The 15544-nt window shown below is 39.9% G+C and overlaps 1 protein-coding gene across 6 annotated transcripts in view; it reads left to right on the plus strand.

The window, feature by feature from the left end:
* ZNF451 (zinc finger protein 451) overlaps positions 1–15544 on the plus strand; it is a 102147-nt gene that overhangs the window by 54695 nt on the left and 31908 nt on the right. For 5 of the 6 annotated variants that reach the window (XM_075202553.1, XM_075202551.1, XM_075202549.1 and 2 more), the window contains exons 10-11: positions 3246–4873; positions 11100–11213. In XM_075202553.1, coding sequence (XP_075058654.1) covers positions 3246–4873; positions 11100–11213 — 1742 coding nt within the window. The remainder of the gene's footprint in view (positions 1–3245; positions 4874–11099; positions 11214–15544) is intronic. The other variant, XM_075202554.1, reaches the window with a different exon arrangement.

Raw genomic sequence — 15544 nt, forward strand, 5'->3', positions numbered from 1 at the left:
GAACACCAGCATTTGACAGCAGAGACGTTACAGGACATGTCTGGATTCTAAACATCAAAAAGTCCAGTCTGACTCCCTCGCAAAACATGTTATTTTCTAGGACTCCAGGTGTCAGCGGGTGTGTTTACCTCAAGAATAAACTATCATTTTCCAGACCCAGGTGAGGAAAATACTGGCTCTCAAGAAGGTATCAGTGCTTCAATGTATAAAGCAACTGGCCCGCATGGTGTCTTGTTTTGAGGTGGTGCAGTGGAGCCATTTTCATTCCCAACCTCTTCAAATGGCGGTTCTATCTCATTGGAAAAGGTCAGACACTCAGTTGGAAGTCCACATATTCCGCTTGTTAGCTCCTTTTCGGCTATCCTTTGTATGGTGGCTGAACACTAACAAATCCCATCAAGGGAAGTCTGTTTTCGATGCCCTATTGGACTGTAGTGACGACCGATGCCAGTTTATTGGGCTGGGGCACAGTCCTCTTAGATCTGAGGTTGCAGGGGACTTGGAACCCGGGGGAAACAGGTTTACCCATCAATGTACACAAACTAAGGGCAGTGTTCAATGCCTTAGTCCAGGCTCAGTCTTGACTATGGAACAAAGCAATACGAATCCAGTCGGACAGCGCCTCGGCTGGGTCTTATATAAATCACCAGAGTGGGACGAGAAGCTCCCTGGCTATGAAAGAAGTCTCATGCATCATGAAGTAGGCAGAACGGTGGGTCTAGGCAATTTCGGCGGTCCTCCTACTAGGAGTGGACAATTGGGAAACGGATTATTTGAGTCAGCATGCAATCCATCCGGGGAATGGTCTCTTCACCCGGATGTGTTTACCCAAATAGTCAACAAGTGGGGTAAGCCAGCCATAGTCTTGATGGCCTCCAGATGGAACAGCAAGTTGACGAAATACGGTGTGCAGACGAGGGACCCACAGACCTTCCTATCGGATGCAATGACCTTTCCTTGGAATTTCGGGTTGGTGTACAGCTTTCCCCCACTACCAATGTTGCCGCGAAAGAGTTCCGGCGATTCTCTTGGCTCCAAATTGACCAAGAAGGTCTTGGTACGCAGATGTTCTCGCAATGTCCGCAGAGCCTCCTTGGCGGCTGCCACACAGAGTGGATCTTCTAAGTCAAGTTCCATTCTTTCATCAGAACCTCGTTCAATTGGCTTTAACGGCGTGGATGTTTATCCGATAAGCCCTTCTTTTTAAGGATTAGGGATTCAAAATCATTCAGACTATGCTTCAAGCGCGCAAGTCATCGTCGTCCATCGTGTCTGGAAGTTGTACATTACTTTGTGTGAGAAACTTAAGTTGTCAACAGGTTCTTTTCATATGGAAAGGTTGTTGGCTTTCCTGTAGGGTGGCTTGGATAAAGGTTTGTGCTTTGCTTCCCTTAAATGACAGGTTTCTGCATTGTCTGTATATTTTCAGAAACGTCTGGCGCTTTTTCCGGATGTCCAAACCTGTTTGCAAGGGTTTTTACATGTTCAACCCCTGTTTACCTTTCCAGTAGCTCAGTGGGATCTTAATTTATTGCTCTTATCCTTGCAGAAACCTCCGATTGAGCCATTAGTTTATTTCTCTGAAACTTATGACTTGGAAGATGGCCTTTTTGTTGGCTATTTCATCAGCTCGGAATTGGAGGCCCTTTCTTGTCGCTAGCCTTTCCTCGTGTTTCATGATGATATGGCGGTATTATGTACCATATAATCATTTCGTCCTAAAGTCGTATCTAAGCTTAACATTAACCAGGATATTGGCATTCCTACTTTCCCTGGTAACAGGTATTCAGATCTGCAGAGTTCCAGACACTTTATGGATGTGGTTAGGGCCTAGCGTGTTTATGTGGACCATACCTCTTCTGTAAGGAAGTCAGATTCTCTTCTGGTGCTGTATGATGTTCGTAAGCATGGCTGGCCGGCCTACGAAACAAACGATTGCCAGATGGATCACGGAAGCTACCCGTCAGGCTTACATTTTGAGTGGTTTTCCAGTTGCAGATAGTCTCATGGCCCATTCTTCCGGATCGGTTATCTATTCTTGGGCGGCGTGGCATGGAGCTTCGGTTGAACAGTTGTGCAGGGCTGCTACCTGGTCTTCCGTCCATACTTTTACCAGATTCTATAGATTTCATGTGTTTGTGTCCAAGGACGCCAGTTTTGGGCGTAAGGTTTTACGTGCCGCTCATCATGCACATTCCAACTCATAGGGTCAGCTTTGGGACATCCCCAAGGAGAGTAGTGTTCCCCAACTGGCAGTGCAAGTGAAAATAGAATTTTTGTACTTACCAGAAAATCTCTTTCACTTAACCCAGTTGGGGGACACTGCGCTCCAATCCTTGTTCTGACAGTTCTGTTGGTTGTGTTTCGCCCTGTCTTGCTGCTTTGTTCGTTAAATAAACTGAATATGATGGCTTGAGGGGGCATAGAGGGGAGGGGAACAGGCTAGACGGATCTTTAGTGCCTTACTCCACACAGCGCCCTCTATACCCCAAGGTAAGCAGTGTCTCCCAACTAGGTTAAATGAAAGAGATTTTATGGTAAGTACAAAAACCTATATTTACATATCAAAACATATTTAGCAATAATGCAAACATCAGCAAGTTCTAAAATTTGATAAATTTAATTTGACAATAACATTTTACTATGTTATTATTTTGTTGTTCAACAAAAGATAAGCCAACATGAAGATGACTTGTGAAAAAGTATACCCTATAATTCAGTAGCTTTTAGAGCCACTTTCAGCAGCAAGAACTTTTTCTGTTTGCGTTTCTCATGCTCTTTAGTTTATATTTTAGGAATGTTGGCAGGTCCTTACAACACTGGTTTGATTAAATTATGTCTTGACTCCATTTGCTGGTGTTCTTAGGATCACTGTCCTGTTGCATGATAGAAGTTTGGCTAAGGTTTAGTTGTCCTACACCACCGCACTTGTGTATGACATACTGGTAGTTTATTTGGTTTCTGACAACATTTAAGCGCTATATTCTATGGTTTCGAGACTTTGTGTGTGTATATGTGTGTATATGTGTGTGTGTGTATATATATATATATATATATATATATATATATATATATATATATATATATATATATATATATATATATATATAATATGTGTGTATGTACACCTATCAGTTTATCTTTCTATTGTGTTTGAAGTTTTTGGCAAGAGAGTGCTACTACATCATATACATCCTTGTTATTACTGTATATGTAGACTTTAATGTAGTTCTCTATTTATCTAGAACAAGATGTCGAAGAGCTGGTCCCACTTCTGTTTCAGAAAAGAGCATATCTGATGTAGCTGAAGTCTTCCAACTAAAAGCATATTGTCTCTCTTGTAAACAAGCTTTAATTCATGACACTCACATTGCAAAGCACATAAAAAGAACTAATCACAATGTAAAGAATATCACCTGTATAGAGGAATCCATTCTGGCATTTTGTTACATCAATGAAGGAACCAAAACACCTTCTGACTACTGCTTGTCGGCAGCAAATGCCAGATTAAACCCTCGCATGCTTAAAAGAACATTAGTTGATAAAGATCATCCTAGCAACGTTATGCTGAAGTGCAAAAAAGAAAATAAAAGTATTAATGATTGTCATATGATAAAGGACAGCAGAATCCCCATCACAGCATGGTTGTGCGAATGCCAACAGCAATTTTTAACTGAGCAAACTGCTGGAAAGCATATAATGACAGCCAATAGGATCTCTCACAAATGCTTGGTCTGTGGCAAGCTTGCTGAAGATTTGGGCATTATTCACCTACACATGAGCAGATTCCACGGAGGAGCACACTTAAGTAACTTTCGCTTTTGGTGCCAAATATGCAATATTGAACTGACAAGACTAGAAAACGTAATGGCGCATGTTTTAGATTGCCATGGAGGGCATTCATTTTACTATGAACAAGAAGTGTTTGAGGAGTCATCTACATCTACACAGGCACAGTGTCCAACTGAACTACCAGAAAAAGAAACCCCAGTGTCACCCCAACAATCTGCTAAAGGCATGTGGCAATGTCACATTTGTGAAGAGATGTTTGATTCTGAAGAGAATGTTCAAAACCACTGCAAGTCTCTTAACATCCATCAATTCCACAAATATTGCTGTGACACCTGTAATAAAAGGTTTCATAAACTAGAAACTTTACTCAGACACTGTCAACTTCAACATGATGGAACCATCAAGGTCAAATATTTTTGTGGCCTTTGTGAAGATCTTCACTTTGATCAAGAAAATGACTTTCTTGCCCACTATGAGAGCTTTCACAGTTTAGATTATAGTTTTGTACCAAATACGATACAGTCCCCCTCTAAAAGTCCAGAAGTTTCATCAACGACCTTCATTGAAAACGAAAATCGTCTGACATGTGGCTGTCCAGTAAAATATTCTACCAAAGCAAAAAGGAAAGAGAGCAGCAGGCTCTGCTTGACTAAATTGTTTGAGACTGGAAAACTGTGGTATAGCTGCTGTTTATGCTCCGCAACAGACCAAACGTTTGCAGGCCTCAGTAACCATTTTTGCAAGGAAAAGAACGAGTCCAGCAATAATAAATGTGTTGTCAAGTGCAGCATATGTTCCAAGAACTTTACTGATGCAGAAGGTGCTCAACACCACTATCACACAAAACACTGTTTTCTTGAAAAGCCCTGCAGTATCAATCCTCTCGGAACGTTTCACTCCAACAGTGAGGTGTTTCAATTTACAGCCAGTGGTGCTTGTGTAAATAAAAAGCCAGCAAAGACTGTCCATGCAAAAAGGTTGCATTTTGAGGCTCAAGGCAGATCTCCATTGATATCAACTAAGATGCCTGTTTCACCTGCTACATGCAAAGCAGCAATGGAAATACAACACACAGACATAGGTATTTACTTTTTCTCATTGTAGATATGCTTATTTTTGTGAGAAATGCACATTTTCCTGGTTAGATCTCTGAACACAACTTTGTAATGCTAATTTATTTCTGATGTATTACAGAACTTAAAAAGTTATAAAATATACAGTTCACACTCGCTTACACTGGGTTTTGTTAATACTGCATGTAGAACGCCACCTATAATTTGCAGTAACCAGTCAGGTGTTAGAATTCAATAATCTGACTACCCTAGACTGCTAAAGGCTGTGAACACATTGCTTTTTGTGCCATGTTATTTTAAAAAAGCACCATTGTAATAAACCTCTTCTTTGCAATAAGTAATTTATAGTTTTCAATATTTATCAAAGGCTTATTGAAATAGTAAACTGTTTAGTTTATAAAGTTTTACATTTCTGATTCGTCTGGTAAGGATAGCACACTGTTTGGAAATCACACCAAATAACCTTAACATTATTTTACTTTTGTTTGCCAAAACCGACTGAGGTTGCTGTCTTCCATAGCAGAAATATAACGCTAATAACGCTGTACAGCCTTTGAAAGTGTCAGTCGTTTATAAGGTAGTAGCCATCGAGTCTTACTTAGCTCAAGTGACCAAAGGACTAATAGTTTCCAATGTTGTGTTTTTAATGATGTTATAAAACAAAAGTAATGTGTAACGAATAAAGAACATGCTGCTGTTGGTGCGTATATTTATTAACCTTTAGTACCTTGTATAATGTGATGGTCATTTTATGATTTTAATGAATTTCTCCTTCATCCTTATGGGGGACAGTGGGATATAGAGGATCAACATTGACGTTTGGACACTTTAAATTTAGCTTAAAAATTTATATCCCCCCCTCAACACCACATGCAAAGAACTTCAGGGTTTTTTTATGTGGTCACCGGAATGCAACACAACTTTCTATGGCTGTAATTTTTTTTTTAAAAAAAAAAACAACATTTCCTCTCCTCCTTCACCACCCCCACCACCACCGCCGCTACTACTGCATGTCTGAAGTGGGCTGAGGAGTTACTGCTGCAGTACCTCCGCCTGTCTGCTTCTATCATGGGACATGCCTGTAGAGGAAGGACCTGGTCACTACTGATGCAGGTAGTTTCTGGGTTCTTCATTGTCTGTTCTAGTATGTGTGTCCTCTCTATCTACCCTCACTTTTTTATGTTTGGGAAGGACAGTATTACTGAGAGGGACATCGGCAAGCGTTTTTCCCTGCTCCAAATTGCAGAGAGCCCTAGACATGTGAGGCAGAGGACCAGCAGCCTTTGCGGGGTTCCCATTGTGATGGCAGAGCCAGCCTCGACAAAATCCTTGACCCAATTCAAAAATTATTTTTTTATGGGAAGGTGAGGTGGATAAAGATTCTGACCCTTAGGTTTTCCTCATGCTTGTACGTGGATTTCAGAAGGTAGAAGAGGATTTCAGTTGAGCCATCCAGAAAGCAGTAAATGTTCATGATAGCAAGGAGTCTGAGGTAAAAGACAATTTGCTGTTCAAGAGGAAAATGAAACTGATTTCTTCTTTTTCTCTGCCCCTTATTTGAAAGATCTTTTATGCAAAAAATGGACCATACTAACTCAGAGCTTTAAGGTCTCGAGCAGGTTGATGCTCCCATCACCACCATCATTCTAATTCCGATTGCTGCTAACTTTACAAATAATTATAGGATTGAGAACACCTTTAAAGTCCATTTATACTGTGACGTGGTCTCCCTTAGACCCATTTGTGCTTTGGCTTGGGTCAATACAAAGTTGAGAGGTGATCGGATCAACTGGCAAAGGGTTTGCAGTCTGGAGGCCCAGATCCATTTTACTAACTTTGGTGATGCATATCCATAAGGCGTCAGAATACCTGGGGGGCGTGAGTGTTGGGACTACAGTCTCTGCGTACTTTTCCTTGTAGCTTAGTGCCATGGAGGAGGACGCAGTGTCCAAAAGGCCTCCGGAGTCTCTACCTTTCTGGGGGGGGGGGGGGGGTTCTTATTCGTTCTTGAATTGTAAAATGACCATTTCCTTGTCCATAGGGGGAAGGAGTTCCTTTCTACCCATCAATATCGCCAAATCTACGAGTCCTAGGTTTCGTTCCTCAGGGAAATCTAGGATTCAGATTTCTAGAGGACAATCTTCCACTCATTGTGGAGGTCGGCATCAAGGAATTCAGTCTTGGGCAACTAAGCGCCCAGCTCTCAAGCAGTCTGCATCAGGGGCGGGCTACCCACTTGGGATACTTCTGTGGTGGGAGAGTCTGCTTCTCTTCCAGAACCGGCAGATTGATTCCATCTTGGATGCCTTGGTGAGCGGAATCATAAGTCAGAAATACAGCCTAGATCTCCTGAAGTCCCCACCTATAGTTTTTCCTTACCAGTCTTCCTGGACACAAAACAAAGCTTTTCACTCCATCGTTGATTTATTTTCAGGGGTAGTTGTTACAGTCCCAGATGAACAGAAGGGGGTTAGGTTTTAAACGCAAATCTCCTCCTGTTTCAGTTGCCGGTCGGATCATTTTGGCCCATTCTGAACCTGAAATCCCTAAACAATCCAGCTTTGGGTGTAAAGATTCAAGGTGAAGTGTAATTACATGTTCAAATCTGGGAGGTAAACTAGTGCCTTCTGTGGTCTGTAGTTTAGTCCCATCGTTTTAATTTTTAGGCCTTACCTTTCTGACTGGCAATAGTGCTGAGGGTGTTTTATGAAGATCATGACAATTGTGGCTGCGGTCCAGAGGTGTGACTGCCATTCCCTATTTTTATGAACTGCTTATCAAGGCGGGATACCTGACCTTGCTACAGGCCCATGTACAAAATTCGGCCGTCCAGAGACCTGCTTAGGTTTGTTCATGTTATCGAGACTGGATTAATCATCTACTGCAAGAAATCCAACTTAACTCCTTCCCAGGGGATGGTTTTCAAAGTGCTGCTGTTCGACACTATTAAGCAGGAGGCGTTCTTGTCAGCGTACAAGATACTTTCTTTACAGATACTTAGAAAGTCCCTAATTAGTATTTATTTAAATTTTGCAAGAAGATCTTAAGGGTGATGGTCTTCAACTTTAAGGTGGTGCAATTTGCAGGCTTCTGAGTTCCAGATCGATTTAGTATTGAAAGTGAAGCAAGTTACAATCTGAAGAACTGTGACTGACTCTCCATCCTGTGTCAGTTGCTTCTCTGGTTGCCAAGGAGCGACAACCTAAACAGGGGTTGGGATTTGACAATCGGTCTTCAGGGCTTGGGGGCCATCATTCTTCACTGCCGCTTTGAAGATCTTTCCACTCCAGATGAGTCAAAACTACCAATAACTGTACTGGAGCTCAGAGCAGTGTTCAATGCTTTAGTCAGAAAATTCCATCTTTTGCAAGGAAAGATTATAAAGATCAAGTCAGACAATGCTATGGCTTAAATATTTCATCAGATAGTCACCCCCCTTGCCATGAGAGAAGTCCGCAGGATCATGCGATGAGCAGAATGTCCCAGCTATCGCAGCAGTGTTTATTCCAGGCGTAAAAATCTGAGAAGCAGATTTTCTGATCAGGCATGCATTACACTCTGATGATTGAACCCTTAATTTGGAAGTCTTTCAACAGATTGTGGAAAGATGGGATTTGCCAGATGTTGACATGATGGCATCTCTGTTGAACCACAGGGTTGATCCCTTCTGCTCCCTGTGGTGGTGTTTGTATACGGAATATCTGTCCCTTGAACTTTAGTCTGATTTACCTGTCCCTGAAGGTGGTGGAGAGTTCAGGTTATTTTGGTTGCTCGAGACTGGCCAAGAAGTTTGTGGCACACAAACTGTCTCAATATGGCAGTGAAATCTTAACTATCTCCTATGCGCTTATTCTCCAGGGATAGATATAGAGTTATATAGAGAGAGAGTGAGTGTGAGGAGGAGAGATGGAGAGGGAGGGAGTGAGTGTGAGAGATATTTTATATAGATATCTATATATAATTTAGTTATATGTATTACACTTATCTCAATTTTCTGTGTCTTCCAAAGCACAAAAAAAAACCTCAAAATTAAGTGCACACTACTATTGATTGTTTACCAACGGTTTGGTAACACTGTCTAGAGGTATAAATCTATAAAGTGAATGGCCAGTTCACTTCTTATACAAATTTTAAACATCGGGATTATGAATTCTTCTTTTTCATCAGTATTCTTGATCCAAAATATTCTGGAACCAAATAAAAGTTGTACATGCATGTGATTAGTCCAATATAAAAAGTAATAATTTGAAGCAATCTCACCCAGTTCAATGTACAGACTGTTAGGGAAGGATCTACCCTTCTAATGTTATTTATTCAGAACTTCAATTACCATATACTGCTCTTAAAACATTATTTGTTTCTGTTTTTAAAATGAAAGGTTGAAGAGAAAAATAATCTTCTCATCCATAAAGATCACGATGCACATGGGGCACTCTCGTGAGCATATCTGTCTATTCTAATTGTCCTGTATCTCAAAGCTGCCGAACGTAATCTCACAGTGATCTTGTATACAATATCCACATTTTTAACAAATTTAGATTTATATATTCTTAGTGTCAATATGGCAGTGGGACATTTGAGGTGTCTCCCTTAAAGATGAGACCTGTTAAGTCAGGGGGACCTTTTCCTCTTCAAGGTATATCTTGGCTGGAAGTAATTTCTTGGCTGTTTTAAACCATGTCACCACCTCCTGTACATCAATGTCGAGCTGTTTGTGTCAGATTTAAAGAACATCATTTTGTGTCTTGTTTTTTTCGTATTTATCCAGTACAGCTGTGTGTTTTCTATAATCATAGATGAGGTACCACTCTAGAATCGCCTTTAATGCTTTAAGATCTTATTAAGTAAAGTCTCATGGAATGAGATATTCTCAGAAAGTGTTTGGTAGAGAAAATTAGTCTCTTATTGCGTCCACATTAAAGGATTGGCTTCAGTTTGCTGCAAACTTTTTCCAATGATGCTATTTCAAGGTTTCAGATAAATGGTCCTCTGACACTAGGCAGTGATAAACCATATGCCTTTTTTTTATTCTGACCATGGAACCCATGACCACTCCATTTGCAATAACCCTAATGTTCTTGGGCTGGAAGCTCAGAAAACCACTTTTGCAGATGAATTGTTTACATGTCTGTAGAAGTTTCTCTAGGTTTTCATTCCTGAGTAATTGCAGGACTGGAGATATTCCCATTGCACTGGTGAATAAAAATATTTCCTTGGTGACCAAAGGGATACTACCTTCTCCCCTTTATCTTGCAGCAGATAGAAGCTCTGAATGGCAGTGCCATTCCTAGTACAGTAGACAGCAACCTTTTATAATTGCCATTTGTTCTTCGTGTTGCTGTAACTTATTACTACAGCTGCAGCCGGACCTGCTCTCCCCAGAAACATATAAAATGTCACACCCCAACTTTACTATAGGAGATAATGGTTCTGCTAGGAGTATTAGTAATAGTGTTCAGCTCTGTGTGGAAGAGCTGAAAGCAGATAACTCATTATAATGGATCCCAACAGGTGCATTGCAGATGAAGGAAAGTGCGGTGATATTCATAAAGTGCACTGGCTGATTTTTCTCTTTGGAGTTCTCGAGCTTGTTTTGTAAAGGCTGATGTAATCCTTTTGTGGATGCATAAGCTGATGTATATTTCTTTAGGGTCACTGACACACATAATTTGGGCACAGGCTGGTATAATCTGTTATGAGGCAGATACTGGTTTTGTGCTGGGCACAGGCTGGTAATAGTGTGATGTATAATGTGTTGGGAACAGGCTGTGTATAGTATGCTAGGCATTTGCGCTGAATAGTATAAAATATGTATGGCAATTGTTAGGCCATTATTACATATGATGCTGGCACCTGTTCCATGAAAATTGTTTGTTTCTCATATGTTTTCGTTACAAAATGTCTGTCTTCAAACTTTTGACCCTGACTCTTAATATTTGCATACGTTTGTCCAGGCCTGGATTACTGGGAATATTTTCCAGATAATTAATTTGCTGATGCTGAAGTTCTATGATAATAGCATGCTCCATATTTGGTACTACTAATTTATCTTGTGCTGTAATTATTTATTCAAGTGGTCCCCAAAGTTTTTTGTATCATGATAAATCTGCCAACACATAAATCCAGTAGCTTATTTGTGACACCGATTTTAAATTATTGGCGTAAATGCATATAGAATCATGAAGATGGGCAAGACTTTTTGTAAAGTAACTTTTATTTTAATATTTTATTAAGCTTTCAATCCGAGGTCTCCAAAGGTGTCCACTAAGATGTCTGTATCTCAGACTGTTTCATCTTCTAAATGCAAAACTGAAATTGAAGAAATGGAAATACAACAAGTGGCTACAGGTATTTTACTTTTTTTCTTCATGTAGATGTGCTGAGTTACGCATATGTAGCAGGAGATTGTGTAAGGTGACACATGCTCAATTTAATGGTTAACCTAAACAAAAAGTGTGATAATTTATTGGTCTAGTTCTGAAAAACTGCTTTTCTCTATCATCCTGTTGGGGAACACTAGACCATAAAATACAGAGCCTTTAGTATTTTAAATACATTCAAACCTCCTCTCCATCCTGCAGAGACCTCAGGATAAGGGTGTTTTCTGCTTGCAGTTTTTTTTTTTTTGCTTTGTTTTTTTAACAGATTACTGCTGTGGTGGTTATTTGGCTACAGACTGAATAACTGCCGCCGCAGGCTCTGACCAGGAACCCTCCGCTACCACCACACCATTGGGTGCAGTAGCACCAGACTGTACACCAAAGGAGCAGCAAAGAGTTTTGTCATTTTTTTATTTTCCACCTGGTGTGAGGAGTCATGGTCAGTCTTAGTTAATAGTACCTCCTCCATGTCTGACTGAAGCATGTCAAACATTCACTCCAGCAGCTCCTGTTTCTTTCCTTCCTGAGTTCCCTAGCTGCAAGGAAGTAATCTACAACTGTTGTGGGACTTCTGAGTAGGTTCATACTGTGAATGCTGTGTCTTTGTCATCGCAGGTACAATTTTTTTCTTAATGATTATTTACTCTGTATCTGTTTGCCATCCCTTTTGGCTGGATTTAATGGGGGCAGTGTATCCAGGATAGTAATAAGTCAGCTGAGCCTTTAAAAGAAAAAAAGAAGCAGGTGAGTTAATTTCAGGTCTGTGGTTCTCTGCAAAAGCCAAGCTCTTGATCAAAGCCCGTGAGGGTTCAATAAAACAATGCCACTGCTGTGTGGTGTGCATCAACTATCAGGAAGTTACAGAAAGCTCTCTTTCCAATGAACGATACCAGCAGGATCATACACTGGACAGAGCAGGATGTTCTGGTGATCTCATTTGGATCATAGCTCCAGACGTGGGACCCACAGATGTGTTGACGCCTCGCTGGTTCCATGGGATTATTACCTGATTTATCAGTCGCCTCTGCAATACTTCTACACATTCACAAAATGGTAAAAATAGAATTGTTCTAAGAGCTGTTGGTGTGACCATTAAAGCCATGATCTATAAACTGTTAAGAGACCATGCTTATAGCTAAAAAGCCTGTCTTGACTAGGAATTGTCATAGGGTCTGAAAGACTTATGTTTCTTGGTGCAAGAAAAGCATGTTCCCAATATAATCTTTTTTCCTTTAGCCTGTTTGCACCTTCCTTACAGGATGGTTTGGATAGTGAATTGCCCCAAGTTCTTTGAAGGTTCAGATTTGGGCTGTTTCTGTTTCTCTTCCAGAATATGTTGGCACTCTTATCGGAGGTGCAGACTTTTTTATTTTGCAGAATGTAAAGCATTTAAGACCACTTTTCAGTTCTCCATTATCCCTTTGGGATTTGAATTGGTTGTTTGCAGCATTACAGCAACCTCCTTTTGAACCATTTGAGTCCGTGGATGTGTAAAGTTTCTCACATGGACAATGGTTTTTCTATTAGTCATTTCCACAACCTAGGTATTAGAACTTTGGGCTCTGTTGTGCAAATCTCCCTATCTGTTTTGGAGTTTTTTTCAATACAGAATAGGGGCCATTCTCCGAACTTAACTCAACTTCTAAACCGAACATGATTTCTAAATTCCATCTAAATTGTCAGACTCTGTTGAAGAGATCTCTCTTCACTCATTGGATGTTTTTAGGTCATTGAAAATTTACTTTAGGAGTACTCTAAACTGTAGGGAGGAGGATGATCTTTTGGCCATTTTGTCTAAATGGACAATAGCTTGATGGCTTACTTCTGTGATTTGGCACGCATACATTGAGATGGGAAAATTGTTATAATGTTAAGGCACATTCTACCTGATCAGTGAGGACTTTGCTCTGCAGCATGGACAGCCACATGGTGTTTGGTGCATACTTTTACAAAGTTTTACAAGTTTAATGTTTTCCGTCTCTAAGGATGTCAGCTTTGGCTGGAAGGTGCTGCGCACTGCAACTCTGTGGGCATACCAACCTGAAGGGGCAGCTTTGGTATGTCCACCAAAATGATATAGAGAACAAGAATTTTGTATTTACTTTAAATTCTTTTCACTGAACCCATTAAGGGACACTGAGCTTAACCCATTTTACTATCAAGTTATTCTGTTAAGTTTAACAAGAAAAAAAAATAAATCCAGGTCTTTTAATGTTTCTCTCTCGTTTTATTTTTCTGGTTCTGACCTCTTGGGCTCATTTGAGTAGATAATGGAGTTCCTTGCGGGATGGGGCTACACAGGAAGGGGCTTACAAAGTTTGAATTTAAACTACCAAACTCCTAATGAAGGCTCTGTATCTCATAGTCCAGTGTTCTCAATGGATTTAGAAAAGAGGATTTAACACAAGTATAAAAATCCTGTTTTACTCGAAAATGTACACAGGTCATTTTCACCTAGTAAAAGTTAACTTTGTTTAAAATCTTTCCAAATCTTAAGTTGCTTGTATTTGATGGAAATCACTACGTTAACGTTAAATCCTATGTGTTGTCAGCTCTGGTTAGCCCATCCCACTGAGTACCCCAAATCTTCCAACAGTCCCACTGTGCTTTTCTGTTTACTACAAAAAATGTCCTGATTCAAAAAGGCAGCAGTATAGTCATTGTCCTTACTCTGTGCTCAAGAACCTGTGTATGATATTGGTAAGGGACAGACATAGTGACAAACCGTGGCCTACTTAAATCAAGTGATTTTCAATGTTTCCTTTTCCTCTTTTCTTTTTTTTTTCTTGTGTGAATAAGTGGCTTACAAGTTTTTGGACTATTCATATTGAGTTTATTACAGATATTGTGTTTGCTGTGTTCCTCCCCACTTTGTACCCCCCCTTTTCTTTTTGTTTTGTCCTTCCCTTCTTTACTTTCTGTACCCCTTAAATTCTGAAAACTAATTCTATTGAAGATAAACCAGGTGCTTATCTAGATACCACCCAATATTAGATTTTAAGTTGTGTTGTGTTTTTTTGTCATAGCTTCCGTTTGCTACAATTGTTTTCATGTTATACAGCTTACCTTTTAATTAATTTTATTTTGTGACAGCTCTGTGTTAAGAAAAAAATTAATAATGCTATAATCATGACAACAATGAGAAACCAAGGCAAATATTAGCCATTTAATGTTTAAATAAAATATATATTGCATGTCAATCTATGGGTAAAGTTGTATATGCACAACTATTGGTACAAGACAAGAGATTAATGCTTTAAAATTAGTAAATAGTTAGCTTATATTTACCTATTAAACCTAAAGTCTTGTGACCCATCATCATCATTTATTTATATAGCGCCAGCAAATTCCGTAGCGCTTTACAATTGGGAACAAACATTGATAAGACAATACTGGGTAATACATACAGACAGAGAGGTAAGAGAACCCTGCTCACAAGCTTACAATATATAGGACAATGGGACCCATCTAGTCAAACTGTAACACACAAATGTGCCTCCACATATTGGTTGGGCATAACTGCAATATATACAAAGTTCTAGAAATTGGGGCTTCTGTTTTATCCATTCTAACAATTTTTTATTTTTTTTAGAAACGATGCTCTACTTGTCAAACCTCTTGTGACCAATAGTGCTTTAGATTTGCTTTGCTTTAAATATAAGCTAGACCCCTAGATGTCTCAACTTTTCCTTTCTCCCCAACACATGTCCTTCTTGTTGTGTGACTTAAGCCCCCTTTGAGCAGCCATGTTTAAGCATTTGTATGTCTAAAAAGTTGTTCCATGGTGCTCTGCCTCATGCCCAAGACTGAAGGTGATCTAGGAACAGCCATCTTATGATGCAGAATAAAGGCAATGGGCATTTATGTGGTAACTAAAGATATGCTTTTGATGTGTGGCAGTAAAACTGGTTCCATTTCACACATAGTTTAATTGCCTTTTTTTACACCACTTTTGCTATGACATCCAATACATATGTAAGGATATCAATGGGATTTAGGTCAGAAGATTCACCCAGATGCAAAAGGTTAGAATGCATATCCACTGTACAAACAGCTGGGTGAGGTACGTGTGTGTGTATGTGTATGAATACATGTATGCCATCCCTGAACAAAGTTTAGACCTAACTTAAACGTTGGAAATCACTGTTCAAAATGTATTTTTGACACAGTCTTTGGTTCAAATCCCTAAGTGCCCCTCTTTGCGGTATGGACCAGATAATGATGCGTTGTGAAGACATAAAAAGCAGTCCGTGTGGTAGAAGTGCAAAGTGGTGGAGCACTGAGGCCATTGGCGTAAGG

The sequence above is a fragment of the Mixophyes fleayi genome, chromosome 3, assembly GCF_038048845.1.
Source record: "Mixophyes fleayi isolate aMixFle1 chromosome 3, aMixFle1.hap1, whole genome shotgun sequence".
In the NCBI taxonomy this organism is placed as follows: domain Eukaryota; kingdom Metazoa; phylum Chordata; class Amphibia; order Anura; family Limnodynastidae; genus Mixophyes; species Mixophyes fleayi.